Source organism: Rhamphochromis longiceps, linkage group LG11 (assembly GCF_057381845.1).
Source record: "Rhamphochromis longiceps isolate RC_006_pf linkage group LG11, R_longiceps_female_GT1.1, whole genome shotgun sequence".
NCBI lineage: Eukaryota > Metazoa > Chordata > Actinopteri > Cichliformes > Cichlidae > Rhamphochromis > Rhamphochromis longiceps.
The window spans coordinates 37,270,317-37,287,277 of NC_140567.1; the positions used below are offsets into that span (position 1 = coordinate 37,270,317).

A 16,961-nucleotide genomic window follows, 5' to 3' on the forward strand; every position below is an offset into this window, starting at 1 on the left:
TTTTTTGGGGTTAATGGTCACACAGTGTCACATTCTGTCATGCCAGTTAACACAGTTTTTCCAGTAATGGGTTTCAATAGGAAGTATATTTGAAGCATGTATTTTGTCTAGAGAAAGTGTGTGTGTGTCAGCAAAGCTTTGAAAGACAACAACTGTATTTAAATCCAAACCAGCATCTTTTCCCGCACTGGTGTTAATGGCCAAGCAATCAGTAACCTATGACATCATGAAGGAACATGAACATCCCTCCAGCCCCTCTAATCTAAATCCAATCCAGAACATATTGATTTTACATATATGGACACAAATCAGAAGATGAAAGAACAGATAGCAAAGGTTGTGCTCAGATACATGAAATAATCTTTGACAAATCATGTTGAGGAAGAAAAATAAACAAGACTGATTATTTCACAAACTGCCTTCACACCAAAAAGAATACTTACCGACCGGTGCCGCTGTTATCAATGATCTGCCTTCTAATTTATATATGCATATGTGACCACACACAACACTTAAACACACACACACCACAGGACGCACTCCGAAGCTACCCTGCAGCTTCACAAGTACTCTGTATAATCTGCACTGGTCACTTTACTTTATTGTTATTGATATTTATATTTAAAAGTGCAATACTGTAATTTTCTGCTGCTCATTCCTGTGCAATATCCCATCTGCCCTCCCGTCATATTTCTTTTCAAGATTTTCTTATTTAATCACTAGTGTACATATATTTATATTTATAGATACATATATATTTAGTCGTCTTTTCTCTTTTACCATGTCTCTCTAATATTTTGCTCCTTACTATTTTTCTATTTTTTTTATTATTTTATTTTATTATATTTTCTCCTACTGTATCATGCTGCTGAGTGACTGCTGCTCGTCAAACACATTTCATTGCAATGTTGACCCTGGGCTAACTTGCATATGACAAATAAAACTGAAAACTGAAACACACATCCATCTCAAACACATTAAGCAATGAAATAAATCAAAGATAGAATCTGTTTTGTTAGAATTTTACCTTCAAGATATAAAAATCATAATTGTGCAAAAGGGGCTACAGGGCCACTGCATAATGTTAGCTTATAACCAGATGTTGGTGTTGTTCAGCTGGATTTTGTCAGCTGTCCAGAGTTGGGGGGTCGCTAGAATATTAGGAATAAATAAGCGTGTTTTTCCATGTTAGAAACCTGACTTTACTTTTGAGGTTTGGGGTGAGGAGGAACAGGATGATGTGACATGAAGAGGATAAAACACGGGTGTAATACTTCATATGTTGAGTCTGAAGGTGCAGGGATGATTTAAATGTCCCTATTTATGCGCTCCTATTTACTTTTAATGGATTAATTATGAGTTTATGAGAACGCATCAGTTTGCTGGAAGACAATTATACACTAATCTATGTATATTTATGAGTAGAATATCTGCTTTTTACTCTATTAAATAACCACAAAAAATGACTGACTGCACATTTAAGATTAAATGACTGTTTTCTGAGCCTTTCATCAGCCTCCTAAAACCTGCAGCGCGACATTCATTCACACCAACTTCAACACAAGAAAGCAGGCTTCTCTTTTCTTTCTGGATCCAGCGATATCTGCCATGTGCAGCCAACTGAAACACACTGACTGTTTGAAAACGTGCCTTGGTATCCTAATTTAATCAAAGTCTCTCTCCTCCTTATGACAGTGATTTCTGCCCTTTGGAACAACTAGTAACGCTTTTAATTTCTGACACGGTTGAACAGCATGCTGTGAAACACACAGCCACGAACCACCGATTTGTGCTTGAATGTGTGTTTCAGTAATTACCATACTGTAAAGTAATGTACTGAGCAAGAAGACAACTTTGTTAATTAAGAGTTGAAGCTTTAGGGTTTTATCGAGTGGACCAACGACCAAATTATTCATGCTTGTGTAGCTTTAAACCAGAAGAATTCCTCTGTGAGGAGAGTTCAAAGAGGGGCAGATGGACAGGGAGCCTCGTTTTACACTCAACAGCCTCTGACTATCTGTCTGCCTAAATCCGAGACTGCCTGCAGATGTGTGTTAGCGTGTGTGTGTGAGGATGCTTATGCGAATTTAAGTCTAATTATTCACATGCATGCAGATCGATAGAGTAAGTATGAGAGAACATAGTGAAGAGGCTGCGTACGAGTGCCAGGGTGCATTTAGGCACACACAGAGAGAGAAAAACAGAGGGAGACGGTGTGTGTGTTCATGTCAGAGAGGAAACAGGGCGGGAGTGTCAGCGCTGCATGAAGCTGATGTGTCAGATGTCAGAGGGAAGTGTCAGAGTGTCATCCCCTTGGGGGTCGCAGAGTGTCAGAGAGCCAATCATGCTGTGTTTAGATGCTTGTCACTGCAGCCACATAGCCAGCTCGTGTCTGGTGACATCTGACAGTAGAATGACAATATAAGACAGTGTGCCAAGTTAAATTAAAGAGGTATGGCAGGAAAACCAGAGGAAATAAAGGGTTTTGTTTTTTTAAGTAGTTAGAAATCAATCTACTCAGTCGGCCATGGAGATAATAAGGTGGCCTCAAGCCAGCCCGGACACATAATCTTTCACCTCACTTAGACATGCCCGAGTCACCTCTACACTACAAAGTGCCAAGGAGGAACCACAGCAGGATGCTTAAGCCAACGAATCTGGCTCCTTTTAATGGAGGAGTGTCTTCATTAAACGACTGAGCTTCTCACTCTAAACAAGCTTCTATAGGAAGCTCATTTCCTCAGCTTGTACCTGCTTCTTTTTTTCATTGGTCACTACACACAGCTCGTGGCCGTGGGTGAGGGTAGGAGTGTAAATCGATCACAAAATCAAAAGTTTAACGTTCAGGTTCAGCTCTCTCTTTAACACAATTGATCAGTCGGCCCGCAGAGATCTGATCTCAATACCAGCCCACATAAGCTGATTACACAGCTGATACCCGTCTACACATCCAACAGGCTAATTTCACATAAGGTCTACAGCTGCTGTGAGTCTACAAGCTCCTCTTAATCACCGTCACATCTGATGTTACTGATGCCTCCTCTGCTCTGCGCTGATGTTCTCGCAGACATTTAGTCAAACATAATTTACAGCAGATGGAAACAAACATCTTATTTTGACTATAGTGGTCCTGACTGATTTGTACATCAATCAAACTGTGTGCTTGAGTGAGATGAAAGGATGAGGAGAAACTGGGACATTAGGGATCTTCATTCAGGATACCTGCAGTCCATCCATATTCCTCAATTAATCTTCATGTGATTACACAAGTTCAGCTAAATTTATGTGTAGACTTCTGATTAAGATCTCCACTGGCAAAATTACTCTCCACATGGATCAAATCCAGCAGGACCAGCAGTCTATTCATGTGGTAAAGTAAAAACTGAATAGAAATTTGTATCTTCAACACAAACAAAATGCAACACTGTTAAATAAGAAATCCCCTCCAAAACAGCGTGACTCACAAAGCCACAACAGACACATTAAAGGGAAATTTAAAATAAACGGGATCACTGATGCTTCTGTTCATATGTACCCAATATCGGATGATGACCTTTAAGCAACTCCTAGCAACAGATTTGATGGTGGCGACAAAAATTCTGCACAAAAGCACTGAAGAGCCTAAAGTCTGTTGAAACAGTGCAACATTTAGTCCTTAACAGATAAACAGTTTAGTAGTTTGAAAGGAAAAACATCATCTGTTCTCATAATCAAGTAAAAATGTTAAACATGTACTTTACATCTTGAATGCACAGATTTGCAGTGCAACATGAAACAGTATACTTGTTGAATAATGAATCATTCAAGTCAGTAAATAATCTGCAAATGAATTAATCTGCCATCGTTGCTTCTTTAAAAAGAAGCATCACCAATTTATACGAGTCAAGAGAACATGGATGTGAAAAATTCAGAAATATTTTCTCTCTGTCCGTGTTTCCTAAAGGCACAATCTGATAAAGCGCACAGTTTCTGTCCAATTTTGTCATTTGAAACCAAACATACATCACCAATGCTGTACATGTTACACTCACTATGTGTGAAGTGCAGCTGTGTTTTTGTGATATATGGAAGTATGACACGTGCCATACGCTGCCAGCTTCGCTGCCGGCTTGTTAAAGTTTCACAAAGAGAGAATATTACAGTAGTTACATCATCTTTGCACTTCCTTTGTTTTAAATTTTTATTTTTGGTTTGCAAGGCTCAGAATGCTTTAGCAACTCTACATTCACCCAGCTGCTTTTCCCTCGACACCTCAACACACCTTCACATATTTCTGTTATAGACAGTAAATATCCAACGCACTTTATAATTAAAATACTCCTCCCATGATGACTGTGGGGTTGGGAGACTCTAGAATGACCTTGCTAAAAACTGAAGACCACAAGCTTGAAAACAAAAAAGATCTGGCAGGGGTGTAAGAAAGAACTGAGCTTACTGCAGCTCCTATAGCTATAATTATAATATTTTTTTTGAAGTGGAACTGTTGTAATTTCCCACATAATCTCTGAGGTGAAAAGCTAACACTTCAGATTGATGCTCCGTTTCACACACTTTTTCTACGCTTGGCTCTGTATGATGTCACTGAGAGCATATATCCCTAATACGGTCACCTCGCAGAAGCTTGTTTCAGATTTCAGTGCATGATCCTTATTCATCTCCAGTATGAGATGAGTAAGGATTGCGATGAATTAGTGCTGCAGTAGATTCTAAGTAAAGCCATAGGCCTGAAAATGACCATAAAAGGTCAACTTTAAATATGGAATATTTAAAATTCCAGAATGTGGAAAGCCATGTACGTGTCTGAATGAATGTACAGTCGTAGTAATTACAGCTCTGAGTAGGTGCACGGCGTATATGTGTCAACTGTCCATTCAGTCAGCGTGTTTGCAGCATCTAAGCCCTCCTCCGTCCTTGATCAGGGAATCAGGATGGGAAGTTGCCATGGAGACCCAGCTCTGTAACAGTTGCCACAGCGATCAGAACAAGAGCTGAGCTAAAAAGTGGTTGTTAGGGCGACCGTGCAGAGAGTGAGAAAGCGACGCGAGGAGGGGCGTGGTAAACACAAAGGAAAACAAGCGCAGGGGTTAAGTTAAAAACCGCGCTGTTTACTCCACCCTGTCAGTACATCAAGCACGCCCTTCCCCCATCCCCTCCACCCCAGCTGTCAAGAAGAAAACTTCCCCGAACTGAGTCAGCTCCAGAAAGCAGGAAATTACTCATTTCCTCTCAACAAGTAGATGTCAGCTGGATGTGTCTTTATTTGGTAAACAGAAAAGAAGAAGCTCATTTAAAAAAGCAAACAAAACTCACCTCTGACACTCTGGACAACATGTCAGTTTCACATCAGCGGCTTCTAACTAGACTGACATCAAGCCTGTCACGTTGCAACAAGCCAAACTAAAGAGCTGGAGGCCGGCCTGATGGAAAAACATGTCGCCTACAAGCAAACAGGTCACCTGTCCCTGGATGCTGATACTGACCTGGAAACTTTACCTCTTCTGGGTTCAGTTAAGCCCTGGCAACAGATCATTTCCTTAAAAGCCTAAAAAAAGGCGTCCCTCTGTGGGCTGCCTTGGTGTGCAGGATTGATTAGTGGCACACTCTGTCCAGGCACAAGTATGTCACCTCCTCAGGGAGAGACGGGCCAGTAAACATCCAGAGTACTCGTCTTGGTGTCTGAGGCAAATCATCGCTAATAGGTTTTCACAGTAAACTCAAGTATGGGCAGCAGGAGTTAAAGCACAGGTTCGGGCTTTTTGGCTTGAGTTCGAGCTTCTTTATGCAGAAGAAAGATGTAAAAAAAAAAAAAAAAAAAAAAAAAAACTTGGTTGGTTAGCAAGGCAAGCTAAGCTAAGATCAGGCAAAGAGATGAACAACTGAGCTGCGATGCACAGTGTATGGAGGCCATTGCAGCACTGTGAAACCCCTCGCACCGGACTGCAGCAATTAACTTTAAAAAAAATCCATCCTCCCTCTTTTATCGGCTAAAACTCTTCCACCTCCAGGGATTACACGAGCTTGGAGCTCTGAGTGTCAGCAAGGACAAAATGTTGAAATAAGGCCCGGAGGACCGTCGCTACAGCATCCCATAAATTAAACTGTCAAACTGAACTATATGTACATCAAACTGGAAAAGTGCATATTTTCACAGTTTTAGTTTTCAGTAACTCGGTCCAATTCAGCACTAAGGTGGCACCCTTTAATTCTTCATCAGAAAAATATTAATCACAAAAATTATTAAGTGGAGAGACTGCTGTGCAACTTCCACAGCATTTTCTTGTTAATATTGTGTAGACCTCCACTGCTACTCTGCTCACACACAAAAGCTCCAATGCATGTGCTAATCTTGTTTAGGTCCTCCTTATGTTATAAAAAAAAAAACCTGACCCAAAGGGGCACTCACATGGGACGCCTGTGGTTTCTGATACCAGGAAAATGGCGGCAGTGCCTTTGGGGTTTATGGGTAGCAAGGTTGTTTTGGGATGCTTAATCGGATTTGGGGAGTTTGGAAGCTAGGTCAACACCTTGGGATCTGTGATGTGATCTTTGAGCCTTTTCAAGCTGTTTTTGTGGGGTGGTGTGGCGTGGCACACTGTCACGCTGCGGGGAGGATAATGCCACCGCAGGGTCTGCAAAAATCTTTAGATTTATTATATTTCTAAATGAAAAACCCCACGAGTGCCTGAAGTTTTCCTAGGAGAACATTGCACTGGAACAAGAAAATCAAGTTTATTCCCTCTTACTGTCAGAGGTTGTATTGTTGTGGTTTACTGGATTAGCATTGCTCTTTAAAGCAGAATGTGTACATGTTATTATTCTACAACTGCATATGTTTGAGTGCACAGTGCATGCATTACTGTAAAAGTTTCTATATACAAGAAAATTTATTGCACAATTTGGTTGTGTGTGTGTGTGTTTTGTTTTGTTTTTAAATGGGCCACATTTGGTTGCCTCATGCCAAACAGAGCCTTAACTTATTAGACAGATATGAGGTGTGTTCTGAAAACTGGCCCACATAATATAATAACATCTCCTGCAATGCATGCCAAGGCCACTTCATTACTTCTGGGCCGCGTTCAGTCCACACAGTACTTGTTGGTGCTTTTACTGATCCATAAGTGCCAAAAGGGCCAGAATGTGTCCGCTATCTGGGACACATTGATACGTTTATATCAGCTTTAAAACAAACTTTGAAAACTTCCAAAACTTCCAGAGAGAAAACTCTGCTAACATACACACACACACAGGCTACACTTATTTTTATAGTCATTGACATTTACACATCATTTCTGCTGTGCATTGAGAAAAATCGTCCATGAGTTTGCTTAACCCTTTCCACCCTGAAGGTCTCTGTTACTGGACCAGGCAATTACAACCTGCTGACAGTTTTTTGGAGGTTTCTGAGCGCAGTGCACACGCTGTCAAGGCCACCTGCAACTAACATTATTAAAATGGGTTGTTGTAGTCCCATCTCTGACTGATGGCGGTTTATTTATTCTCTCATTTACAGTTTTGATTAGGCGAGAATAAGAAATGTTAACTTGCAGGTCTCAGCAGATCAGCTTACCATGGTTTGCTGTGGAGTCATCACTGGTTTAATTTGGGGTGTTTTATAACTTGTAAATTTAAAAGCACTTCGACTGAAGGGTTTAAAATCAGAGAACAGATGCCCCTGTTACTCCAAAACTTGGATTAAAACTGAATTTTTTTCAGGCATGTATTTAATTCAGTGACAAATATCATACATCAATAGCAGTAACTGTGAAAAGCCACTTTGGTTTACTTTTAATGGTGCCAGTTTGCCAGCATGGAAACAAATATAGGTTAAGAAAAACAGGCTAACTCACAGTAGGACGCCGGCCTGTTTGATTACAGTGCATGTGCTGCGCCAACACTTTTAACACATGTTGGACAGTGAGTGCGCAGCCGGCTAATTTGAGGGCGAGCGTCAGAATCCAAATAACTAGCTTCATCTAAACAAGTGGTTACAAAAAAATCCACCGTGATTATACATCATTTAGACAGTAAAGGAGGCTAAATTAAGCCACGCAGCGGAGGTCTGAAGTCAAAGCACAAACATGTAACCCGGCTGACTCACGGCATGACACAGGACACAAATACAGACACAGGAAGCTGAGCGATCGGTGCCGTAAAATCCATCTTACCTATCCAAACATCATTGCCAAACCAGGAGAGGTTCCCTTGAGAGCTGTCATAGTAACCAATCTTCTTATAACTGCCTCCTACATGTTTGAGAAGCAGAGACAAGAAAGCAAGAAAGGTATGAAGTTTAATTAGCATTGCTTCTGTAATTAATTTGCTCCTCGAGAGAGCTGATAAACATTGATATTTATACCGCTGCCGTTTAGGCAGTGCAATATGTGAATACAGAAAGAAAAGGCACATAATGAATACGCAAAAGAATCGACGGATGAAAAGGTGGACAAACAAAGAAGCACCAAGGGGAGTGGAAGGAGAAAAGAAAGAGAGGGAAAAAAAGGCGCTTATGTGGCAGTCTTGACCAGGAATACTGATGAGGTCCCACAGTGATTCAGGGATTCGAGTCAGGTCGTCTCATTGTGGATGTCAAATTACCCCGACACCACAACAGGAAATATGAGACCGAATGCGAGGGGAAAGGGGCAGGATTATAAATTCTCATCCGTTAGGACGCCAAAGAGAACAGAGGTAGAAAATAATCCTCAACCTTATCCCATGCAGGGAAACTCATTAAGTCACTGGTGACAAATAGGATGCCATTTCCAGAAACAGCTTAAAACGAAGGCTGGTGCCCAATTAGAGTGAAGCTTCGAGTCAACACCGCACTGCACCCAGCTCGTTCACATGTGCCGTTAAAGGGCCCCTTAAACTGAGCCTTTTCTCCGGACTGCGCTGAAAGCAGCAATCAATGCATCATTGAATAAATTGAGCAATGATTTTCTTCAATGAGTGACATTTATTATTCAGTCCAGATTCTGCAACTATAATTGAACGTGGGAGGACAGCGTAGAAGCGCTTTACCTTGCAGTTGCTCGATAAGAGTCATTGCCATCCTGGATCCCTGGGCGTCAAACACCACCTGGCCCTGAGACACATTCAAAAAGCAGAAACTTGACATTATTGCAAATAAAAAGCCTCATTTTTAACTACATAATTCTGGATTTCAGGGAATATTACTTGTTATTATTCTTTTTTTTGCCAATGGTTGCTGAGATTAACACCACTCCTGCAGCTCACAGACCGGAGATGAAGAAAAATGGGCAAGAAATGCAAACAGCTTTTAAACCAGGCAACCGGTAAAGTTCAGTTCAGCGCCGCTGCAGACAAATAATGATTGTTATATCTTCACGTAGTAATGTACAGTACATTTAGCGCTATATGATGTAGAGCGGAACAGCATACAGAAGAGCTCAGCCATCAATGACAACAGATCGATTTAGTGAGACACTGCATCAAAGGAGGAGCGGCGGGGGGTGGGTGCAGATATGATATATATTCTTCATATAATCTGTTTCTTGAACTTGTGTTGAGACAGAAATGGTGGCCTGCATATCTTTCAGGGTAGTTAGAAGTAATAGTTGAAGCAGAGCTGCAGGTGTTTTTGACCACAACGCCCGTCTCTCAAGGGCAACTGCCAGACTGTCGGATGTCTGTGGCGGCAACAAAGGGCCCAGACAGCAATGTGCTTGTGCATCTTTCTATTAGCTTGGCTCAAAATAAACCAAACTGTGTAACTAAAAAAGGCACAAGACATAACAAGAGCTCTGTAGCACAAATGAATTTAGAAGTAGTAAGTAAGCATGATCTCTGCAAGCTAAAGACAGCCAACATCTGTCAAATTCCAGGTTTCAGACTAAGTTCAAAGGCGACTCTCCTTAGTGGTTTGTCTGCTAGCACAGAACGGTTGATCTGATATCCTCGTGTTGGTGTTGTTCCCAGATCATCATACTAAATGTTGTTCCAGGATCAACATTGCAAGTGACCAATCAGAATGTTGTTACGTCATACTTTTGCGACTTCGGGAAAAAGCGGCGTAAAACAAAAAACTGTTCTAAAGCTGCGTGAAACCGCCTCTGTCCGCCGATCAACGGACCCTGACCCTAACCGTAACCCTTTAATAAACAGTAAGCAGAATAGATATTGTCCTTGCAACATTGGAATTTCATAAATGCACGAATGGCTTGGCGCGCAAAAGAATAACGTCACAACAATGTGATTGGTCACTTGCAATGTTGAACCTGGAACAACATTTTCATGATGGTCTGGGAACAACACCAACACGAGGATATCAGATCATCCAGCACAGAGCTGCCCACATGAGCACGTGATTGTCTCTCAAAACAGACCCTCACAGCTTCTCTGTGATCATGCACCATACATATTTACATGTTTCCCTAGCCCGTTGTGCTATGTATCCATCCAGACTGTTTTTGTGCGAGTTGTCCAGTTTTGAGGCATTGGCTCTCTCTCCCTCTCAGATATAATGGAGTAAATTGCGCTCGCCTTGGTGTTCAAAACATCAAAAAATACAATTTAACTGAGCAGCAATGTCTCTTTCCAGAAGTCATACCCATCCACAAAAACATCCACAAACTTTAAAGCAATTTCAATTTATGCAATTGTAGGAACCAAAGTAATCACTATGCAGAAGGATGCATGCAACTACGTGTTCTTAGATGCTCATGCTTCTGACTGTTTAATAGGATGTTTTCCAGCAGAATGACAGACAGCAGAAAGATTGTGCGGTGATAGTTGTGGGCATCTCACACCAAATCAATCTAGAGGATTAAACTGAACTACACGGCAGAGCAAAAATATGTAAATGACATTTCGGGGTGAACTGTCCCTTCCAATCAGTGCCCAGTGTTAACTGGAACACAGCATGGAAGGTGTCCATTTTTGTGGGGTGCACAATGTGCTGGCAGACGTCTCCAAGATGCAAAGTGGAAAAATCACAATATTCAAATTCATTTTTAATGCTCAGTGATTGGAAACTCGTTGGGCATCTGGTGGAGCAGCTGCACTGGACTGCAATAGATTATACCCAATGACACGAGACTGTGCATGGCTTTTATTTTATCCCCACTTCCATACTTTTATAACTGGTTTTTATTATTATTATTATTATTATGATTATTATTATTATTCAGTGTCATTTCTTCAGTGACATAAAATGCCTTTTGACAAAGTTAATGTAAAATAATTTGATGTATCCTGTAAATTCATATATCTGTTGTTTTCATAACAGGAACCACACAGCTGCAAAGTGCTTCACAGTTTGGATAAAAAAAACAAACAAACACAAATTAAAGAAGTAAATTAGAGAAATCTACATATCCCACAGTCAAACATACGCTCTTTTATAAGCAATAAGCAAAAGTAACTGGTGAGTGATTCAGGAAATAAGCTGTAAAAATGAGTTTTCAGCAGCTGATGGGCAGAGGGAGGCTGTTCCAATTTTAGGAGCTACTGCCTCAAAAGCGCGGTCACCTTTCAAAGAAGAGCGTGGAACAGTTGATCAGAGAGGTCGATCGCTGGAATAAGTTCTCAGCAGACTTGCTCTGTAAGAGCCTATGTGAGCCTGGCCGTGTAGAGGCCACATGTCATTTTAAGATTTTTAAATGAATTCTGAATTTCAGGTGATGTGCAAATGCTGGCTAGTTTTTGTTAGCAGCTGAAGCTGGCTCAGGACTGAGCGGTGCAAAACGTGAGGGACGATAATCAGAAGAAAATGCCAAAAACGTGAAGTTACTGGTGAATGTATGAAAGTTATTGCTGTGTTTCTAGTCAAAAAAGGGGTATTTACTTATATATTATTTGATTTTGCATAGTTTGAACCATCCATCCATTCGCTTATCCTTCTCAGGGTCGCGGGGGGCGCTGGAGCCTATCCCAGCTGTCATAGGGCACTTACCGAGACGCCTTCAAAGGAGCTCGTGTTGAGGGCCCTGTAAATCTCGGACGTGATGTCGTGGTTGTTATAGTTGAAATCCTCCAGACGTCGGCCCTTAGCCTTCAGCGGTGCCACAGTCTTATTAAGGGCTAGTGCCAGCGCCCACACTGCATCGTAGGCTAGAGGGGCCTCCTGAAACCCGCCGGTCTCCTCGGGGTTCTTCCCTCCCAGACGAGACATCAAGGCGGCGAGAAACTCCTGTGATGTCTGAGAAAAAGAAGACAGAGAGGACATCAAAGAGCCAAGAAATGCAACACTGCAAAGAAGGTTTACATTGACTCATTTTTTATTTGTGTTGCTAGATATTCACATAACTAAAGCAAAAAACTTGAAGAGCCAACAAATGAATCGACCCTCAGATCTTTGGAAGTCATTTCTGGTATTCACTATAATGTGTGTATTTGATTTAGGATTTATTTTTACTCTCCTGTAGTAAACACTTGTTCCTACTTCAAATAAACCGAGGAAAAAAGTGAGCGGCTTCAGAGTCAGAAACCGTCTCTCTGCGACAAGCTGAACTTGGTGGAGATTGGAGTGTTAAAAATAAATTTGGTTCAGAATAAATAAATACTGCTTCTACCATGATGAAATAAAAAAGCTCCTTCTATGTGCAGCCAACCTGAACTGATATCTGTCTGCCAAAATATATGCTAACAAGAGGAAGGGTGCATAGCAAATAGCAGCATGTCAGGAGTGGGCCCCACTTTAATGGTGGAGTTATGCTTTAGGATCACACAGGATTAGCATCTGTGCTAACCATAGGGCCTCTTGTGCTGGCTAGAGGGTACTTGGGCGAGCCAGAGGGGCTTTTGAGGGCCAGTAGAGCTGGGCATAGGGGCACTTGGACCCTTTCAATACCCCTCATGTGGACAGGACCCTAAATAATTGATCTTTTACTTTTCTAAACAGAATAGCCTTCTGGCATTCAGAGCTGTGTCGGCTAAGCTAACCGCTATGTGTTTCTAAAGACTTATGAAACACAGAACTCCCTGAAAAACATGTTTGGATTTATCAAACAAGATTTTACTTGTGTTTTCCCTATTTATGCAAATGTATGCCCATCTAAGCTTATCATGTGCTAGTCTGGTGATTTAGCCTCCAGGGTACCTGAGTAGACAGAATATGCAGATATTAATTCCAAGATTTCATGGTCCAAGTATTGACCATTTACAAATCACATAAAAAAAAAAATAAAAATAAAAAAACTAATAAAAAGCTCATAGAAAGCTTCTGGTACCAAAAATCACTTCCTTTGCAGTGATAGACAACCCATCAGGAGCTCCAGCACCTTTTCCCGGAAGCCTGGGAATCATTAAACTTGATCAGTCGTTAAAAATAATACGCAGGAATGAGTGGATGTGAGAAGAAAAAGAAAGGTGGCCGGTGGGAAATGTACAAGAAAAAAAGTACAAAAATCTGGTTGAGGTGGGAACCAGCTGTCCCCTCCTGCTCAGGAGGGGAGGAGTCACAGAGAAACTCAGAGCTCGCTGAAGAAACCAGGCAAGCCGATGAGGTTCACAGAGTCAGTTACCATGGTAACCGACTTAAAGTTTAACTTAGCTCTCTTTCTGGAACAGAAACCCCGGAGCTTCATCTCAGGGTTAAAAAACTGAATCTTCATGAAACCTGCTCTCTGGAACAGAGCCCTTAACGAAGGATCAAAAATAAAGCGACTTCAAAAGAAACTAAATTCCACCCGACTCCACGTAATTAAGCAACTGCAACTCGGAAGAGATTCATAGTGGGAAAGTAACATTTTTATTTATTGAAAGTTATTGTACAAAGAAAAAAGAAAATCTCCATCCTCATATTCATTTACGTGCCCTGTTAGTCGTCTCATCTAACCTTTGGTGAGGAAGCTGATCGTTAACTGTATCACACATATCTGTCACATCTCTTTCTTTGGTTGCGGTTGATCCCCAGGCATCTTTATTGCTTTGCTACACTCTTACAGTAATCTTAAGACAGGCCAACTTTTTCCTTTTCTCACAAGCATTTGAGTTTAGAACTCATTTTGTGATTAAACACCAATCAAAATTATCTCCCGCTGAAAGCCTGGATACACGCGCAATGGGAAATTATTGCTACCATTCATCATTGTGTCTCTGTGGATTCTTTGAGGCCAATTAGGCCTACACGCACTCCAATTCACTTATGTCAAATTCATCTAATTGAAATTCCACCTTGGCATTTGGCATTTAAATCTGCCACTGCCTTCTGAAAACTAGCTGACAATGTGCTTTGCAGACCCTGCAGTATTGGCATAGTAGTTTAATCTGAGTGCTCTATCTAAGAGTGCTATGCCAATTTCAAACTTAGAAATTGAATTTGAATAGACGGACAGGGAGCAGGAGTTCTGGCTGTAATTCTTATCGCCCGTTGAGCAGCACTCGTCAACAGCTAAAGCAGCAGGTAGTGGCAGGTGCTGTATGAATATAAACAACAGCTGCTGATGAAGTGCAAGGGAAGGAGGAAGGGATGGAGGGGAGGGTGGTGGTGAGAAAAGGCAGGACGAGGAAATGGTAAAGGAGAGATGGGTAAACAAGAAGAATGACGGGATGATCCACGACAGACCGGCAGAGTCGGAGAAGGTCGAAGAAAAAAGGGAAAAGGGAGAGAAGAAGAGACGGCGTAAGAGGATTAGAGCAGGTAAACAGAGGAGAGCGACTGCACCTGAGAAGCTAAATGAGCGTCGGACAAAAATGAGAAAAAGCGAGCTGCTGATAATTTAAATGCATAAACTCCCAGGCATTCTCAGCAGTTTAGCAAACACATTATCGATTCAGGTCATGCAAAGTTCACTGAAGCTATGACTTTATTGTTCTTAACATGCCAGCCGTTCCTGAAATAACTCGTGCCTCACGAGGATCCAGATATATAAGAGCTGAAACCTGGCAACAGTGAATGAATGACGGCTCAGAATACACATCAACAGGACAGGAGGAAGTCATCACAGCTGTTTATTTACAAGCGATCGCCTGAAGCTGCGGTGCGAGCAAATTAAATTACATTTAAAGCAATTAAAAAAAAGAGCCAAAAATGCTTTAATCGCTTTAATTTCATTAATAAAATACTTTTTGTAATTACTCTCTGCATATTTTAACTAAAACGTGAATGTTTTCAGATGAGTGCAGCTGCTGTTTTCACTTCCAATATTTCTTCTAATCTTTCCCGTTTTTCCTCAGGAAGCTTCGCCTTTTCCCGGGCCACCTCTTAATGACTTTCCTGGTTGACTCACAGCAGCATTACAGGAAAATGACATTACGTCACACTAAGTCCTGGCCATAGACCAACTTCAGTTAACATTGCTTAAACACCATGCCCAGGATTTTTGGACATTAAGTCACGCTGGTTGTGTTCAAATTGTGTTGACAGGTGTGAACTATATTTAAACAGAGGAAGTGCCTTTAAAGAGCACTAAGTGCATCTCCAGGTAAAGATTTCAGGTGTGGTTCGATTTGATTATATTATGCATACACTGTTAATTCAAGGAAAGAGACAGACTCCAATTAGTAGAACAGAGCACAAACCGACTGATATCAGTACCACTTGTTTGGTCCTTTTCATTTTTTTAAAAGTCTTTTTCTCCATTGAGTTTTATTGACACAGTGATGGAGGGAAGGAACGGCTCCCTTTTAACAGGAAGAGACCTCCAGGCTCAGCGAGGAGCAGCCATCTGCTGCGACTGGTGGTGGTGGGGTGACGGGAAGAGAAGAGAGAAAAGAGGAGCATACAGAGACCACAAACAACTAGCAGCTCTTTTAGGCTGTTTTCTATATATATTTTTTATAAAAATGAGACGTTAACAGCATTTCAAAATTATAAAATGCAATGCTGTAGGCCAGCAGAGGGAACATTTAGGCCAGCAAGAACAACTGTGGTGATATAGTTGTAATGATGGCATTTGTGACCCAGCGATTTCCAGTAGAGTCAGTTTGGAAATACTTTGGGAACAGGGCAACCTTAAACTGTGACCAATGAACAGAGAAGTGGGCAACGCGTCATGCACTGCGAGTTTCTGATGATTGTTTGTCACAATGGCAAAAAGACTTTCATTATTGCGTGCCGTTCAAAGCAGAACTTGTTGGGGCTTTGACTGCCCATTTATCTCGCACCATGTAGGTATGTGGACCTCACTCACAAATGTAAAGTCAGGTGAAAGATGTGGTTATGTGCAAACTGGGGACGTCACAAAATGATATGAAGGTATTGAACTGAGGAAAAAAAGAAGGAAAAATGAATGTGCCTGGACTTTTTTAGGGCGCTTCACATCAGGCGCACATCTGTACTGTACACGTGAGTTAACCCTCCCACATGCGCTGTTTGCCGTGGCCGTGTACACTTACATCATTATCCCCACTTTAATACACAGTCTGCAACAAATCCTCCAGCTACAGCTCCTCCAGCTAACTTTAAGATGAAATATTACTTGATGTTAGCGGTGGTTTTGTTTTAGAGCCCAGACAAAAAGAACATTCTGCACACCCGTCTGTCTTAAAACCTCAGCTGTCGTGCCAGGAAGCAGATGCGAGTGTCGAGATCTGTCTGCACGCACAGATTTCCGAGGAGACGGGCGTGGCATGAGTGAAGTGACGCTCCCTCGTGTTATGTTTTCAACAGTTCTACATTCCCCGATTTTTGGTACAGCTGGTTTTGACACCTGGTGCGTACTGCACCCATCTGATCTGGACCACGTCTCGCAAAGGAGCAGAGCATCCTGAATCTGCCTTATGAGTGTAGGAAAGGAAAAGAGATTAAAAATAAAAATCTTTCCTTTTCTATTACATTTTTATGCAGGTTTGCCAACTCTCACAGTTCTGGCACTTTTGACTTCACTCTTGCACTCTCTCACGCTGCCCAAACAAACATGCCAAATAATATTAAGCCTCAAAGCGCCCTTCCAGCTTCCAGCTGTTTGACTTCATTAAATACCTGCACGTTTCCAAAGCATCGGAGTTGTGCAGATTTACACACATTTGTGCGCACGGCACAACAGCGCTAACTTCAT

At 41.6% G+C, this 16,961-nt stretch overlaps 1 protein-coding gene across 4 annotated transcripts in view; it reads right to left on the reverse strand.

The window, feature by feature from the left end:
• The window catches only part of gabbr1a (gamma-aminobutyric acid (GABA) B receptor, 1a), a 143,113-nt gene that overhangs the window by 49,315 nt on the left and 76,837 nt on the right, over window positions 1-16,961 (reverse strand). For all 4 annotated transcript variants that reach the window (XR_014913838.1, XM_085423901.1, XM_085423898.1 and 1 more), the window contains exons 13-15: window positions 11,915-12,160; window positions 9,022-9,085; window positions 8,166-8,243 (exon numbers count right to left, since the gene is read on the reverse strand). Coding sequence is in view for 3 of the 4 variants with exons in the window: in XM_085423901.1 (XP_085280027.1) it covers window positions 8,166-8,243; window positions 9,022-9,085; window positions 11,915-12,160 (388 nt within the window). In the remaining variant the exon portion in view is untranslated. The remainder of the gene's footprint in view (window positions 1-8,165; window positions 8,244-9,021; window positions 9,086-11,914; window positions 12,161-16,961) is intronic.